The sequence below is a fragment of the Saimiri boliviensis genome, chromosome 15 (assembly GCF_048565385.1).
Source record: "Saimiri boliviensis isolate mSaiBol1 chromosome 15, mSaiBol1.pri, whole genome shotgun sequence".
Lineage (NCBI taxonomy): Eukaryota > Metazoa > Chordata > Mammalia > Primates > Cebidae > Saimiri > Saimiri boliviensis.
The window spans coordinates 73,387,734-73,403,605 of NC_133463.1; the positions used below are offsets into that span (position 1 = coordinate 73,387,734).

Sequence of the window (15,872 nt, forward strand, 5' to 3'; positions counted from 1 at the left end):
AACAATGACCCCGGCCCGGACTAACAGGTCAGACTGTGTCAGTGTCATGCACATGTACACATGTCCTGACTTAAGGCCTGCAGCTAAAAGCAAAGAAAAACAAACAAAAAGAAGAAATCAGGAAGAAAAGGTAATTCTGTCTGAGCCCAGTCAAGTTTCCATTTTAACCAACTACAAATGTTTTTATTTTGTATAGCTTCATTCCTACGCCCCCACACCCACTTACAAATACAGCAAAGAGACCTTTCTTTTCTTTCTTTTTTCCTTCCTTCCTTCCTTCCTTTCTTTCTTTCCCTCTCTCTCTCTTTCTGAGATGGAATTTCGTTCTTGTTGCCCAGGCTGGAGTGCAATGGCGCGATCTCGGCTCGGCACGATCTCAGCTCACCGCAACCTCCACCTCCTGGGTTCAAGAGATTCTCCTGTCTCAGCCTCCTGAGTAGCTGGGATTACATGCATGTGCCACCATGCCCGGCTAATTTCTGTATTTTTAGTAGAGATTGGGTTTCTCCATGTTGGTCAGGCTGGTCTTGAACTCCCAACCTCAAGTGATCCACCCGCCTTGGCCTCCCAAAGTGCTCAGATTACAAGCATGAGCCATCACGCCTAGCTGATATGCCTTTTTATTTTTAATCAAATGAAGAAATTTGACATTTCCTTATGGTACTATTTGAAGAATTTTCCGTTCCAGTCCTGCAAGAAGGGCCTCTTATATGATGTTGTTAACTTGAAAAAAAATGTTTTTCAGTTTGAGGCTAGTTTGCTAGGTAGCAAAAAGAAAAGACAAAGATTTCAGGTGATAGATATCCCAATTACCCTGCTTTGATCTTTTTGTTTTTTGAGACAGAGTCTCACTCTATTACCCAGACTGGAGTGCAGTGGCATGATCTTGGCTTACTGCAACCTCCGCCTCTTGCGTTCAAGTGATTCTCACGTCTCAGCCTCCTGAGTAGCTGGAATTAGAGGTGCACCACTAAGCCCAGCCCAGCAAATTTTTTTTTTTTTTTTAAAGAGCCAGGATTTCTCCATGTTGGCCAGGCTGGTCTCAAACTCCTGACATCAAGTAATCCACTTAACCTCTGCCTCCCAAATGATTTGAACTTCACACATTATATGAATTTATCAAAATATCATATGTACCCCCAAAACATGCACATTACTATGCATCAATCTTTTTTTAATAAAAAATTTGCTAAGTAGAAATAGACTCTAATTACGTGAAAGAGTTCTGGGCTTGAACACCAAAGTCAATTTGGAAGTCATAAGCTAGTGAAGTCTCAATTTGACAATCTGGTTAAAATAAAACTCAGGAGCAAATAAGAGCAGTCTAGCTGGAGCCAGGAAACAACCCAGCTGAGAACCCAAATAACCCAGCACTTTTCTCCCCTCCAAGGGAAGGTTCCCTCCCATGCTCCACTCCATCCACAAAGCAGGGTGGCTGCCTTCTACCCAGCTGTCCCTTGCATCAGAGATTTGACCTCAGGGAGGGGTTACCAAGATTCCAATTCTGAACTCCAGGGTGGAATCTGGCCAAGACCCCATCCCAACAGCCCCTTGCCCGAGAGCTGACGGGCTTCCCACCAGGATCCATGAGGGCTGCATTAATGTGGAAGCTTCAGTGTGTGCGTAGTCACTCATTCAGCAGATGGGTCTGTACCCTGCTGAGGGCCAGATACTCAGCATCTGGGAATGAGAGTTCCTCTAAAAGGAGCAAGGCCCTGTTCAAGGTGTCTGCAATCTGGTGGGGAAGACAGTGACAGCAGACCTAGAGGAATCCTCCAACCCCAGCGTGTCCCCAGAGACCCTGAGCAAGGAGCCAGTTTACTTCCTGAGGGGAGACAAAGGTCTCACAGGTGACACAACTCATAAACCCCTGGGAGACACCAGGAGCAGATCCTCATGCAAATCAACAGGGTGAAGAAGGGGAGGGCTAGAAAGGGCATTCCCGGCCTGGAATGCACCAGCAGAAAGGGATCAAAGGTTTTAAGGGTTTCAGAAAACAGTGAGCAGTTCTTTGTGGATGCAGCTGCTGGCCATGGGCACAGAGATGTCAGGGGACAGGTGGGTTCTGGTGAGATGGTAAGAAGCTTTATGTGTCAGCACAAACATACCTCACCGGAAAGCAACATTTCCCAGAAAGCTTTTCAAAATTGGAGATTCTTGGGTCTCACCCAGCTATTTTGATTCCATAGGAGTGGCAGTGCCCTGAAATCTGTACCTTAAAGTGAACTTCTTGAGTCACTGTGATGAATAATGTCAGAACTGCAGACCATGGCATTTCCCAATGTCTGTACTGTAAACGAGTAACACATTTGTAAGAACTAAGCTGTCAGAAACTTTCTTGACCAACACGCTTCACCAACCTTGGTGATCCAGACTCATGGATTAAAGCACCTGGCTAAAGCTCCAGCCTCTGATGGCTATCCCTGAAGTTCTGGCATCCACCTGCCTCTCTCCTGCACACACTCCAAGTCTGAGAGGGAGCCTCAACCCAAACGCCCATCTGTAATTTTCCCTTTTCTCTTCTAACCTTTTCCCTCCACTATCTTCGGCTTAATCTTGCTTCCTCCACTTCCTTTGTCCTCAGAGCAAAAATTGGAAGCTCTAAAGATAATATAGAAAAGGAAATTTACACTGTCCAACTTCATTTATAGTTAATGAGAACCAAAGAGGGATTTAAAATCATAGAATGTTAGAGCAAAAAAAAAAAAAAAATGACTTGTGATCATCTAGGCTCCAAGGCCCTTTATAGGTGGGAAAATGGAAGCCCCGAGAAGGGAAATATTTACTCAAGGTCACACGGCTGAAAAAGCATGAAGTCAAACCTACACATCCCAAATCCCAATCTAGTCTTTATTCTAACTAACACACATAAATTTTTGTTATTTCAACTACACAGATTATTTTTTTGTGCTACAGAGATTTTTTTTTTAATGCATTCAGGATCCAAATGGGGAATAAAATTCATACACCTGTAAGCCCGTGCCCTTCCACATCAGGGACTTGCACGGAGTACCCAGCGGACGATGCGCTCCCTCTTAGTCAGCACTGGCCCATCCTGGCCACTGTGCCATCTGCTTGTGTCAGCAAGGGCCTTTGAAGAGCACAATGTTGTGTGACTTTCATTTTCATGTGCCTCTGTAATTACTTTCATGGTTTCAAATAACCATCTCAGGGAAGTTTAGATAACACATCAAATGCCTGAGAAAGGCATTTCAGATTCTCAGAAGGAAGGAAATGGATCCCAGGCACACTAGATCATCTTTAATGTCCAGAATCTTTTATTTGTTAGTCTAAAAAGTGGGCATGATTTTAAGATTGGAAATGAGGATAGCCAGCCTTTATTGAATGTGTACCATGGGCTGGGCTGTTCTGAGTGGTTTATGCCTATTAAGTCTTTTTGTTCTCACCATAGGCTATGGAGTAGGTATCATCTTTGTCTTAATTTCCTTAATTTTTCTTTTCTTATTTTTTAAGCAGCCCAGACAAATGCATGCCACTCAGTTCAAACATTTCTCAGCTCCTGTGATAACCGTCTGTGGATCCATCATGGATGTGAAGGAAGCAGAGACCCAGAGACCCTGCTTCGCAAAGCCTCGGGTTCCACGTATACCAGATACCTAGAGACTAATTCTTTGTGTTCAATAATACAGAAAAAGGTACTTTCATATTTAAAACAAATTGTATATTCATCCAGAGTCTAAAATCAATAAAATGTGGAACTGTGCCTAGTGCTAATAAACTGAAATTCCATTACAGTTTATTAACCCAAATATACACATCATAATATCCACTTATACACTTTCATTTAAAAAATAATGGAAGCAACTAAGTTCTAACATATTTTCACACTCTGTTTAATAGGTACATAACGACTAGATTGATTTTGCTCTTATAGTGACTAGTTTTCAAAGTTTTTCCTAAGTAAATTTTATTAATCGCTAGTGTAAAAGATTTGTTATAAAGGACAAAGACCATTCAGAGCTGTTTCCTTTTGGAAACAATATGAGATGCTAATATTTTGGAAACCAGAGCAGCTTGCTAGCTTGAAATTCTGGGCACCTGCCCAGAAGACATGCACTTAATAATAATTGCAATTCCCTCCTACCGCTTCCATCAAGAGGGAAGGAAAAAGAAAAACATACATGGAAAGGCTCTAAAAGCAAGGGAGTAGATCAAGGATGCTCTTTCTGTAGAGGGTAGATATCAAACTACAAACTCTGCTAGAGTCACGGCCTACACCAACCTAAGCCCCAAATCTATTTGCTGCTGACCAAAACAGCTTGAAGCACTTTTTACAGATTATCATTTCCTTGGTGATCCATACACCATTAAAAAGAGGTCACTTGTAGGACTTCAAAAGGATATATACTAGGGCATTAATTGCAGCAGAGCTTGTAGTAGCAAAAACTTGGAGATAACCTAAATATCTATCAATAGAATAACGATTCAATTGTGCTATATTCAGACAGTGCTATATTCAGAAACGCCATTTGGCCGCTAGAAAGAATCAGGTAGATCTTGGTACTGGAAAAGTAACTATAATATACTATGCAGTAAAAAGCACAGGAACAATGTTTCTTAGGGGCTGCCTTCTGTAAAAGGTCACACAGGGATATTTTATCTCATGTGTCATTCCACATGTTGTGGACGACTAGTTTTCTTTCTTCTCCCAGGCATGTTTGTTTATATATGCAAAAATATCTGTAAACAACGCTAACCCAAATCCCAGGGAGGTGCAGGAAGGTTAGGGAGGGTAGATTTTACTTCATATACCTATTTCAATTTTCTTTTTTCTTTTTTTTTTTTTTTTTGAGACAGAGTCTTGTTCTCTCACCCAGGCTGGAGCACAACAGTGTGATCATGGCTCACTGCGACTTCCACCTCCCAAGTTCAAGTGATTCTCTTGCCTCAGCCTCTTGAGTAGCTGGGATTATAGGCACCCACCCACCACCATGCTTGGCTAATTTTTATATTTTTAGTAGAGACAGTTGGTCAGGGTGGTCTCAAACTCCTGACCTCAGGTGATCTACCCGCTTCTGCCTCCGAAATGCTGGGATTACAGGTATGAGCCACTGTACCCAGCCGACTTATTTCAATTTTTTAAACTAAAGAGCATGCTCTATTTTTTTTAATTTTTAAGTAAAAAAAATAATAGTTACTTTTGACACTTATTAAGAAGTGCATTCAAGTTTCCCTTATCTCTGTAAAATATACCTTCTTTCCATCACCCATATAGATTTAGGTCATTTGAGAGTTCTCACATTCCCACATTCAATGAAAATAGTAATACGTATTAATTTTAAACAGAAAGTACCCTGGTATCACTAAAAATGATCTGAAATCCAATCATCTAAAAATATGTCAAAGCAGGGGTTAGTTCACTATGAGATTATTTGCCTTTGGTGAAATGCATCACCTCCAAATTACTACTCTACACCCGTTACTTCTGCAGTGAGGCTCTTCGGTTTCTTTTTGCACAAATAATGGCTGTTTTTCCTCCCTTCAAAGATGACAATTTCCAGGCCCTCCAGTGTCCTGCCAAGAACTATTCTGGGAGCAGCATCTTCAAAATCCCAGGTTCCCCCTACAGGAACTTATGGACAATCTGAGGACCTTTTTCCATTCCATCTGTAGGATCCACCCAAGAATTAAACGTTAAAATATAAAAACATTATTATCCCAGAGCCCTCAATCATGCAATGCCAGTTAGCCAAGTTCCTTAAAACAGCAGAGCAGCTTTTAAAAAAAACAAAAGACATATTCTGGGCTAGGCACTGTGGTTCACACCTATAATCCTGGCACTTTGGGAGGCCGAGACGGGCACATCACTTGAGGTCAGGAGTTGGAAGACTAGCCTGGCCAACATGGTGAAACCCTGTCTGTATTAAAAATGCAAAAATTAGCTGGGCATGGTGGCACACATGTGTAATCCCAGCACTTTGGGAGACTGAGGTGGGTGGACCCCCTGAGGTTGGGAGTTCGAGACCAGCCTAGCCAATATGGTGAAACCCCATGTCTTCTAAAAATACAAAAATTAGCCGGGTGTAGTGGCACATGCCTGTAATCCCAGCTACACAGGAGGCTGAGGCAGGAGAATCGCTTGAATCCGGGGAGGGGGAGGTTGCAGTGAGCCAAGACTGCGCCATTGCACTCCAGCCTGGGAGATGGAGTGAGAAAGACCTGTTCTGATGGCTATTACAGAAAGATATCAATATGGCTGGCAAGTCCAGTTCCAGATACTGCTGAAGTAGAAGAAAATAAAAAATTCAATACTGTTAACCCTGCAGTGGCTTGTATATTAAGTTTTTCTTTACAGTTGTATTTTCTCAAGTTTCTTTTTTTTTTTTTTTTTTTTTTTTTTGCTTTTTGAAACACAGTGTCGCGCTATCACCCAGGCTGAAGTGCAATGGCGTGATCTCGGCTCACTGTAACCTCTGTCTCCTGGGTTCAAGCAATTCTCCTGCCTCAGCCTCCTGAGTAGCTGGGATTACAGGTACCCACCACTACGCCCAGCTAATTTTCTGTATTTTTAGTAGAGATGGGGTTTCGCTATGTTGGCCACGCTGGTCTCGAACTTCTGACCTCGGGTGACCCACCTGCCTCAGCCTCAAACTGCTGTGATTATAAGCATGAGCCACTGCGCCCAGCTCTCAAGTTTCTATAACAGACACACATAAGTTATGGAATATTTTTTTAAAGGACTTTTTAAAAGATACAGGTTAAGATCCACACCAAGCTGACATACTGGATGAAGAAACAATGGTTCTAATTTCTCTGTCACATTCTCCCAGGGAACAGTGCAAATGCCTGCTGGCGTCCTGGAAATGAGGAGAAATATTACCTCCCCTAGGAAAACTTCCTATACTCCCTGAGTTAATTGCTCACTTTTCTATATTCCCCTAGCACTTTGTTCTACAACTATTAATGTACCAAACATATTATTTCTATGCTAAAATTCTTTATTTATACGTCTTATTTCCCCACTCAATTGTAAGCCCCTCCAGGACAAGGAGAGCCATAGTGCTTTCTGTGATCCCAGGATAGTGCCTGAAGTAAAAGGTGTTTGTTCAATGAATGAGAAATGTTCTTACTGCAAATTCATTCAAATATTTAATTAAGCACCTGTGATAAATGAGTATCACTGCACTGAAGGTACCCATCTGGTGGTCCAGCGAAACTTTCATGTGCCTGGGAGTCCCCAACACTTGCCCCTACAACCCAAATTTTCCAATGTCACCATGACAATGAAAAGAACGGGGCTATAGCTACCAGTGCAACAGGGAGACCCTAAAAGACAAGTTAAAGTAAGAGGCAGGAGAAAGTAGCTGCATTGCAATAAAAAGAAAAGCATCCTCCTCCCTTTGAAAAGGGGAATTGTCTGTTAATGGTAATGTTGCATGCATTTCTTTTCTTTCTTTCTTTCTTTTTTGAGACAGAGTCTCACTCACTGTCGCACAGGCTGGAGTACAGTGGCATGACCTCAGCTCACTGCAGCCTCTGCCTCCCGGGTTCAAGCAACTGTCATGCCTCAGCCTCCCAAGTAGCTGGAATTACAGGCACGTAATTTTTGTACTTTTAGTAGACACCCAGCTAATTTTTGTACTTTTAGTAGAGATGGATTTTTGTGTGTGTGTGTACACACCCAGCTAATTTTTGTACTTCTAGTAAAGACGGAGTTTTACCATGTTGGCCAGGCTGGTCTCGAACTCCTGACCTCAAGTGATCCACCTCAGATCTCTTGCCTCGGCCTCCCCAAGTGCTGGGATTACAGGCATGGCCACGGCACCCAACGGTAATGTTGCATTTCTAAAGACGGTCATGCATATAAGGATACTCATTTTCTTTTTATATTTTTCACATGTCATGAATATTTTTATGTTTCAGTACTCGCCACAGCCATTGTATTTTTTTCAAACGATTTCTCTTTGTTCATTTATTTAATAAACATACTTTAGACATCTCCTATGTTCTAGGCACCATATTTTGGGGCTTCAGACATGAATAAGTCATAGTCTCTATGTCAGCAGGTTTCCAGTCAAATGTGAGGGACACATAAATAGATATAACACAATGAGATCCTTATTTTAAAAGGGCTCCTCATTTTATGGAAACTCAGAAAAATAGTCTATCCAATCATCCCTACTGCTTCCCATTCCATGAGGAAACAAGGAAAATCTATGTAAGGAAGAAAATGCAAACAAATTGCAACCAAAGGCACACAGCTCATGGTTCCACAACCAGCACGTCATTAAAGTGATAAAAAATTTCATCAAGCCAACTCATGCAGAAAGAGTGGTTCATTTTCTTTCTTTTTCATTCTTCTTCACGTGTGCTTTATTATCCAGAAAACTAGTTGCAATTTCTAATATGTGGAATCCCACTGAGTCTTTAAAAATGGAAAAATATGAGTCAGCTCAGCTCTGATAACTTAAGCTGCATCTTCTTGTGCAGCCACCCAAGGGGACGAGCCCACATGCTGAATGCAGTTAACGCTGGGAGTCAGCCTCCATCTGCTTACCACGTGTGTTGGTGGCCATGTCAGCCACTTTCTGAAAGGCGTCCAAGAAGGCAGCTGCTGCTACTACTGTTGTCCTAAAATGCAAACAGATAACAAAAGCATGAGGAACATCTCACCCTAGCAAATTCATTACAGCTCAAAGCCTAAAACCTCTGCTAAGGAGTACATGTAAACCTTCTCCAGAAATAACTCAACTGAGCATGGACAACCACTGGCTTAGTGAACCCACTTTTTCCCAAGTGCTCCACCCTAATAATATCCGGCTCATTTGGTGCTAATCAATAAACGATAGTAGCCCTTCCCATTCCATTTCATCTGATTATATGAAATTATTACCAGGGCTGGGCATGGTGGCTCATGCTCGTATTCCTGACACTTTGGGAGGTTGAGGCAGGTGGATCACATGATGTGAGGAGCTGGAGATCAACCTGGCCAAGATGGTGAAACCCCGTGTCTACTAAAAATATAAAAACTCAGCCAGGGGTGGTGGCATGCACCTATAATTCCAGCTACTTGGGAGGCTGAGGCAGGAGAATCACTTGAGCCCAGATGGCGGAGGTTGCAGTGAGCTGAGATCATGCCACTGCACTCCAGCCTGGAAGACAGAGCAAGATTCTGTCGCAAACAAACAAACAAACAACACTATTACCAGGCAAAATTTTGCATAGGAGGAAAAGATAGGTACTTCTGCCTAAAAGAAAAAAAAACATTAAAATATAAGTGGTGGAGGTGAAATTAATTTTGGAGTAGGAAAGCAGTATGTTTGCGCACATCAGTCAGGGGAAGGAACCTGGGAGACAGATCACGTAGTTCAAACCATTCATTTTAGGAATGGGAAAACTGAGGCCACAGATACAAAGTGACATTCAAGGTCCCTAGTTCATACTAGAGCTGGGACAAGTATCCCAGCATCATGACTGACAGGCTTGGGCTTGATCCACTATAAGACAAGATCCTGGCAGTGTGACTTTTCTCCCTAGATCCTAGTTATAATAAAATTGAGATACTACTCTTTCAACCTTAGGATGTTATTTCAACCGAATCTTCCAAATTCCTACAAGCTGAGAATGGGGAGAACGTACTAAAGTCATTTTATGTCCTAGAAATTACTCTGTGCTGGGCGAGGTGGCTCACGCCTGTAATCCCAGCACTTTGGGAGGCCGAGGCAGGTGGATCACGAGGGCAGGAGTTCAAGACTCAGCTTGGCCAAGATGGTGAAACCCCATCTCTTTAAAAAAAAAAAATTACTCTAGATTCTTAATATTTTCTTGGGCACCATAAGATGCCTTGAGCCTTCTGAAGTCTACTGGTTCCTAGAGTCGTGACCTAAGGCATCATTCAGTGTCATCAACACTCCAAGCCCGGGCCACAGATTCCACACAAACAAGCCCTAGAACTAGAGTTCAAGGACTTTACAATCAAACTTAGAACCAAGTGTTAATTTTCAAGTATTTCTTATATAACTCCAGTCTTTATTGAGCGTTCCTAAGGCCGCAAAGTTGCTGAAGGAAGAATAACAATAAGGACTAGAAAGAGAAGATTTCAAAATAGAGAAAAATGGAACCAGGTGCAATGGCTCATGCCTGTAATCCCAGCACTTTGGGAAGCTGGGGTGGGAAGATCATTTGAGCTTAGGAGTTTGAGACCAGCCCGGGCAACATACTAAGACTCTGTCTCTACCCCCAAAAATGCTGTTTTTAAATTAGCCAGGCACAGTGGTGCATGCCTGTAGTCCCAGCTACTCAGGAGGCCGAGGCCGGATGATCACTTGAACCCAGGAGGTCAAGTGCGCAATGAGCCATGGTTGTGCCACTGCACTCCAGCTTAGGTGACAGAACAATACCCTCTCTCTAAAAGAAAAGAAAAAAAAGGGAATGGAATGGCCTTTAAACATCAGCAATGGCAGCTTTGAAACAAAAGGTTCCTGGAAGGTGCTGGAAATAGTTCCTGGGAAAATCCAGGGAACAATCCCTTAGAGCCAAACTTCAAAATGAGGCCTGTTGTTTTCCAGTAGAGCAAGAAAACATCTGCTCAAAATTTTTCAAAATAATGACAGACACATACACAAAACAACTTCGAAGCATATTTTTTAGAGTTTCATCAAACACAAGCCCTGGAAAAATTAGCTTTATCGAACATCCTGGGATTTATAAATAGCATGTTCTGATTTACAATTAATATCTGACACAATGGCTGGATTTATTCTCATCCAACTCAATGCTAATCATCCAAATTTAATGAACCAGCTGTAGAGGTGCCTTGAGTATTACGCGATCACCAGGGCTCTGCTGAAAATTAGAATAGTGATCAATTTTGAGGCTTTTAAATGGCAGTCATATTTCACTGTCTCATGTAGTCACAAGACATCTTGGCCCTCTCTGATGGGGCAGAGCAAACTTACAACCAACAGAAACACAGAGGAGTGATTCAGCTTAAATATACCAAGCCTTCTATGCCTCTTCTGCAATCTAAACTTCACCTTCCCTCTAATACACAAAACTAAACCATGTGCATGAGGCCCCTATATTGCTCTCAGCCCTGTACTAGAAGTTTAACAAAATAATAAAGAAATGGTCCCTGCCTTCAGGACAAAATATTGTTTAATAATATAAAATGTATCCTGTACCAGTACGGATAGGTTAAGATTACTTTAAATTTTACTTTATATGTTTAGGATAGCTGATCCATTCATTACTTTAAGCCTCAAGACCCTCGCTGATAAAAAAAAAGAAGTTAACAGTTTTCTTGGAAGGCTGCCAGACAGTTAAATGAGGCTGAATAAGAAAAAGTGGCGGGAAATATATTTAAATGTTTTACTGTATTACTACAGGAGGAGACCTCCTACAGGATGGAGATGAAGCCACCTGAAATGAATGGTAATCATGGCAGACAGGGAGGTGGGAGTAGATAAAGATAAACAGGGTGAGGCTGGTGAAGGACTCAGGTGAGAAGCCACAAATCCGGAGCAGAGGAGGTTGGATCTGATCCAGCAGAAAGTAATTACAAGAGGTTAAGCAAGGCTTAAGTAAAGGACTTGGCAACTGGGAAAGGTGCAGTATTCCAAGTTGACTGACCATCTGAGCCTCCGGTTCATGGATGGAAATCTCAAGCCCCAAACAAGGCTGAAGAAATGAAAGAAAAAAGACCCACCCTTCCCAAGTTATTTAGTCTATAGGGAGTGATGGACCTTCCAGTCCTATGGCTAACACTCTGGGCAGGGACCCTCGGTGTCCACAGGCAAAGGCCAGAGAACATCACTTCATCCCTCTCCCACCTCTCTGTCGTCCACACGGCTCTTTATCCTGGAAAACCCCTACCTGCCCTGCTCTCTGAACCATCTTCCTCCATCCAAACCAACCAACATCATCCCCTAAATGCTGGGAACCAGGATCATCAAAATAATTACCTTTTAAAATGTCTATCCTTCATGAAGCACCCACTAAGTGCAATTGTATCCCTTCACCACAATGATTTAAAAGGGTAGAGCTTTAACAAGAAAATGCTGACATATTTTCTTTTTGAGATGGAGTCGCTCCGTCCCCTAGGCTGGAGTTCAGCGGCGCATCTTGGCTCCCTGCAACCTCCGCCTCCCAGGTTTAAGGAATTCTCTGCCTCAGCCTCCCGAGTAGCTGGGATTACAGGCGCGTGCTACCTTACCCAGCTAATTTTTTGTATTTTTAGTAGAGACGGGGTTTCACCATCTTGGCCAGGCTGGTCTTGAACTCCTGACCCTGTGATCCACCCACTTCAGCCTCCCAAAGTGCTCGGATTACATGCGTGAGCCACCACACCTGGCCATTTTCTATTTCATAGCACACGATACATGAACAAACACAAGACTAGGCGATCACAGCCCCTTCAAGCTCAGCACTGGATCTTGTTAGGCAGCTTCACAAAGGCATACTTTACATACCATAAAATACACCCGTTTTCAGGGTATGAGTCAATAATTTTTAGTAAATTTGGAGTTGTACAACCATCACCACAATCCAATTTTAGAACATTTCCTCCACCCCAAAAGATCCATCTTATTCACTTGTCACTCTCCTTTTTCACCCTTACCTAGGCAACCACTGATGGACATCTCTCTATAGATAGGCTTTTGCTAGATATTTCATGTAAATGGAATTATACCACCATCAACACAAGGTTTTAAACTCTATATGTGGAGAGGCACTAAGCAGAATGGAGGAAAACATGGACTCTGGAGCCAGAGAGCTTCAGTTCAAATCCTTGCTCTGCCATTTACTAATGATGTGACTATGGATCAGCTATTTAACTTTCCCATGCCTCAGTTTCCTCATCAGTAAAATGGGGACAACAATGGTATGGACCTTGTGGAGTTATGAGACTTAAACAAGTTAACAAATACCTGGCACATAGCAAGCACTACATAAATGTTACCCATTGCTACCAAACATCCCGTACTTACCTCATTTGACTCTTAAAATTCCTACAGAAGGAGGCAAAGCAGACATGAATGAGTCCCCTTTTACATATGGGAATCAGGGCCTAGGATATGAGGCTATAGGTAATAATGCTGCAATCAGAACCCACCAATGCCTCCGTATCTGTAGCACTTCCAGAATTGGCCCTAATCCATCTGCATTTTGCTCTGTCCCAATTCCATCCTTGCCTCACTATGTTACCCTTTTCCTGTAGAACACATGCTTCTACTTACCGAAGCTGGGACTGCAGCTTTCCTGCTTTGTTTATGAAATCTTCCCAAACTGGATAGCTCCCCTGCAACAAATCAAAGACATCAGTAAGTCACACTGTGATAGACATCTGATTACTACAATAACAGAACACCCAATTCCAATCATGCAGGGAACAATCTGTGTATGTTCTCTTCCTCTGCGGGTCTGTGTTGTGTTTCCCAGATCCTATATACATGTATTGGCTCAGGAATAGGTGTAGAATGTGCTCAGTTCCTGTAATCTTGTAAATACTACAAACATCAACTGAACCAGTTCGGCAGGATCTAACACATACACTTTTGAGTCAGCAGATGGTGGGTCCAAATTTAAAGCGTACAGAACATTTAAGGCTCCACCCTAAACCACTTGCTCATCAACATGGCCCTGGCTGTTTTCCCCCTTTTCCCAAATAACACTAAAGAAGGAGCCAGAGTGGCTGGGGCTCTTCCCCAGACACGTGGTTACAAGAAGCATTGATAAGACTATCAGAATCTCAAGGTGAAAGTTACCTAATGTAGCACCTCACCTGACAGCTTAAGCCCAACACCTGTGGACAATATAGCAACAGGTGGCTCCCCAACACACTTCATCTAACAGGGAGCTCAGCACCTTCCCAGGGCAGCCTATTATCAGCCACCCTGTCCTTGATGTTCATGCAGTTCTAGTTCTAATCTTCTGGGAACTCTCAGTTAAGATCAATATCCTGGCCGGGTACAGTGGCTGACACCTGTAATCCCAGCACTTTGGGAGGCCAGGGTGGCAGATCACGAGGTCAAGAGATCAAGACCATCCTGGCCAACATGGTGAAACCCCGTCTCTACTAAAAACACAAAAATTAGCTGGGCGTGGTGGCACATGCCTGTGGTCCCAGCTACTCGGGAGGCTGAGGCGGAAGAATCGCTTAAACCTAGGAGGCAGAGGTTGCAGTGAGCTGAGATTGTGCCATTGCAGCCTGGTGACAGAGCAAGACTCCATCTCAAAAAAAAAAAAAAAAAAAAAAAAAAAAAAAAAAAAAAAGATCAATATCCTGCTTCAACATGGAAGTCTTTTCAAAATCCAGTTTCACATCCAACCCCATTTCTCCACGAGACCCTGCTTCACACCCTGACAACATCCCAGAGACACTCATCATGTCTCCCTACTCTTCCTCTAAGTATGGTGTGCAGACACAAACTGAAACCTGCAGGTGCAAGTCCCACCAGGGCAAAGCAGAGCAGGGACCGACATCTCCCTTCCTACACGTTAAGTTTATAGTCAGGTCAAACAGCCCACCAACCAAGAGGTAACTCTAAAGCAACCCAGAAAAGGGGAAACGATGGACAGAGAAGTGGTCTTTGGCATTGATCGTTTAAGTACAGAACTAAGGGCAGGGCACTGTTGCTCACACCTGTAATTCCAGCACGGTGGGAGGCCGAGGTGGGCAGATCACTTGAAGCCAGGAGGTGGAGACTAGCCTGGCCAACATGGTGTAACTCTGTCTCTACTAAAAAAACAAAAATTAGCCAGGCATAGTGGTCCATGCCTGTAGTCCCAGCTACTCGGGAGGCTGAGGCAGGAGAATCACTTGAGCCTGGGAGGCGGAGGTTATAGTGAGCCAAGATGGTACCATTGTACCCCAGCCTGGGCAACAGAGCAAGACTCTGTCTCAAAAAATAAAATAAAATTTAAAAATACAGAACTAAGACTAAACACCTGGGGATTATGTTTGCAGAATAGAATGTACATGTTATGAACATTGACAAGGTAGAAACAACATACGCGACCTTTTGATTTTCTTGCTGAGGAAAGGAGGAAGAAACTAGAATGAGGTTCATCAACTCATCTCTCATTACAGAAGCCCAATCAAAACTGTCTGAAACTGCAACCAGCTAAAACATGGTAACAGTTTTACATTCCTAATAGTTTGAATCATCATTTTTTTCTTAACCTGATAGAGCAGCTTCTCAGCCTCAACACCACAGACATTTGGGGCCAGATAATTCCCTGTGGTAGGGGGTGTCCTGCACATTTGTTTAGCAGTACCCTGTCTTCCATTCACTAGATGCCAGTGTTCCCCCACCCCCTTGTTAGAACCACCAAAAAATGGGACATTGCTAGATGGCCTCTAGGGGACCAAATCACCCCCAGTCAAGAACCACTGTCTTAAAGTTACCACTGAGAAATCAATTTAAAGAAAGTGGTGAAGAAACAATTAACAGTATTTCTTCACTTCAGTTTCATTTTCTTCTGCTAAATGAAAGTACAATTAAGTACGTTTTCTAAAAGATCGTGCATAGCTCACATTATAACAGGGAACACCTTGTTATAGAATGGCCTATTTATATACTTCTCTGGCTATTAATTCTGTCTGAAAATGTACATAGAGAGATCTGGAAAATGGTCTACAAAATATTAAAACAGGTTACTTCCGGGAGTTAAAATCAGGACCAATGTGTGGCTTTCTCCTTTGTATTTTCCTTTATGGCTGAAGTCTTGTGAGTTTTCTTTATAAGGCTCATGTATCATTTTAATGAAAACAATAAAGTCATTACACTTTCAAAAATTTAAGACCAAATTAGAGGTTCTGGCAACAATAGCACGTTGAATTTACAATCCACCCAAATGCTAAAGTCTGTTTCACACATGCTGCTAGATTACATCCATCAGTTCTGCCT

General features: G+C 42.6%; 1 protein-coding gene across 4 annotated transcripts in view; it reads right to left on the minus strand.

The window, feature by feature from the left end:
• MTSS1 (MTSS I-BAR domain containing 1) overlaps nt 1-15,872 on the minus strand; it is a 189,198-nt gene that overhangs the window by 148,667 nt on the left and 24,659 nt on the right. For all 4 annotated transcript variants that reach the window (XM_074387110.1, XM_003933721.4, XM_003933722.4 and 1 more), the window contains exons 2-3: nt 13,200-13,261; nt 8,519-8,592 (exon numbers count right to left, since the gene is read on the minus strand). In XM_074387110.1, the coding sequence (XP_074243211.1) occupies nt 8,519-8,592; nt 13,200-13,261 (136 nt within the window). The remainder of the gene's footprint in view (nt 1-8,518; nt 8,593-13,199; nt 13,262-15,872) is intronic.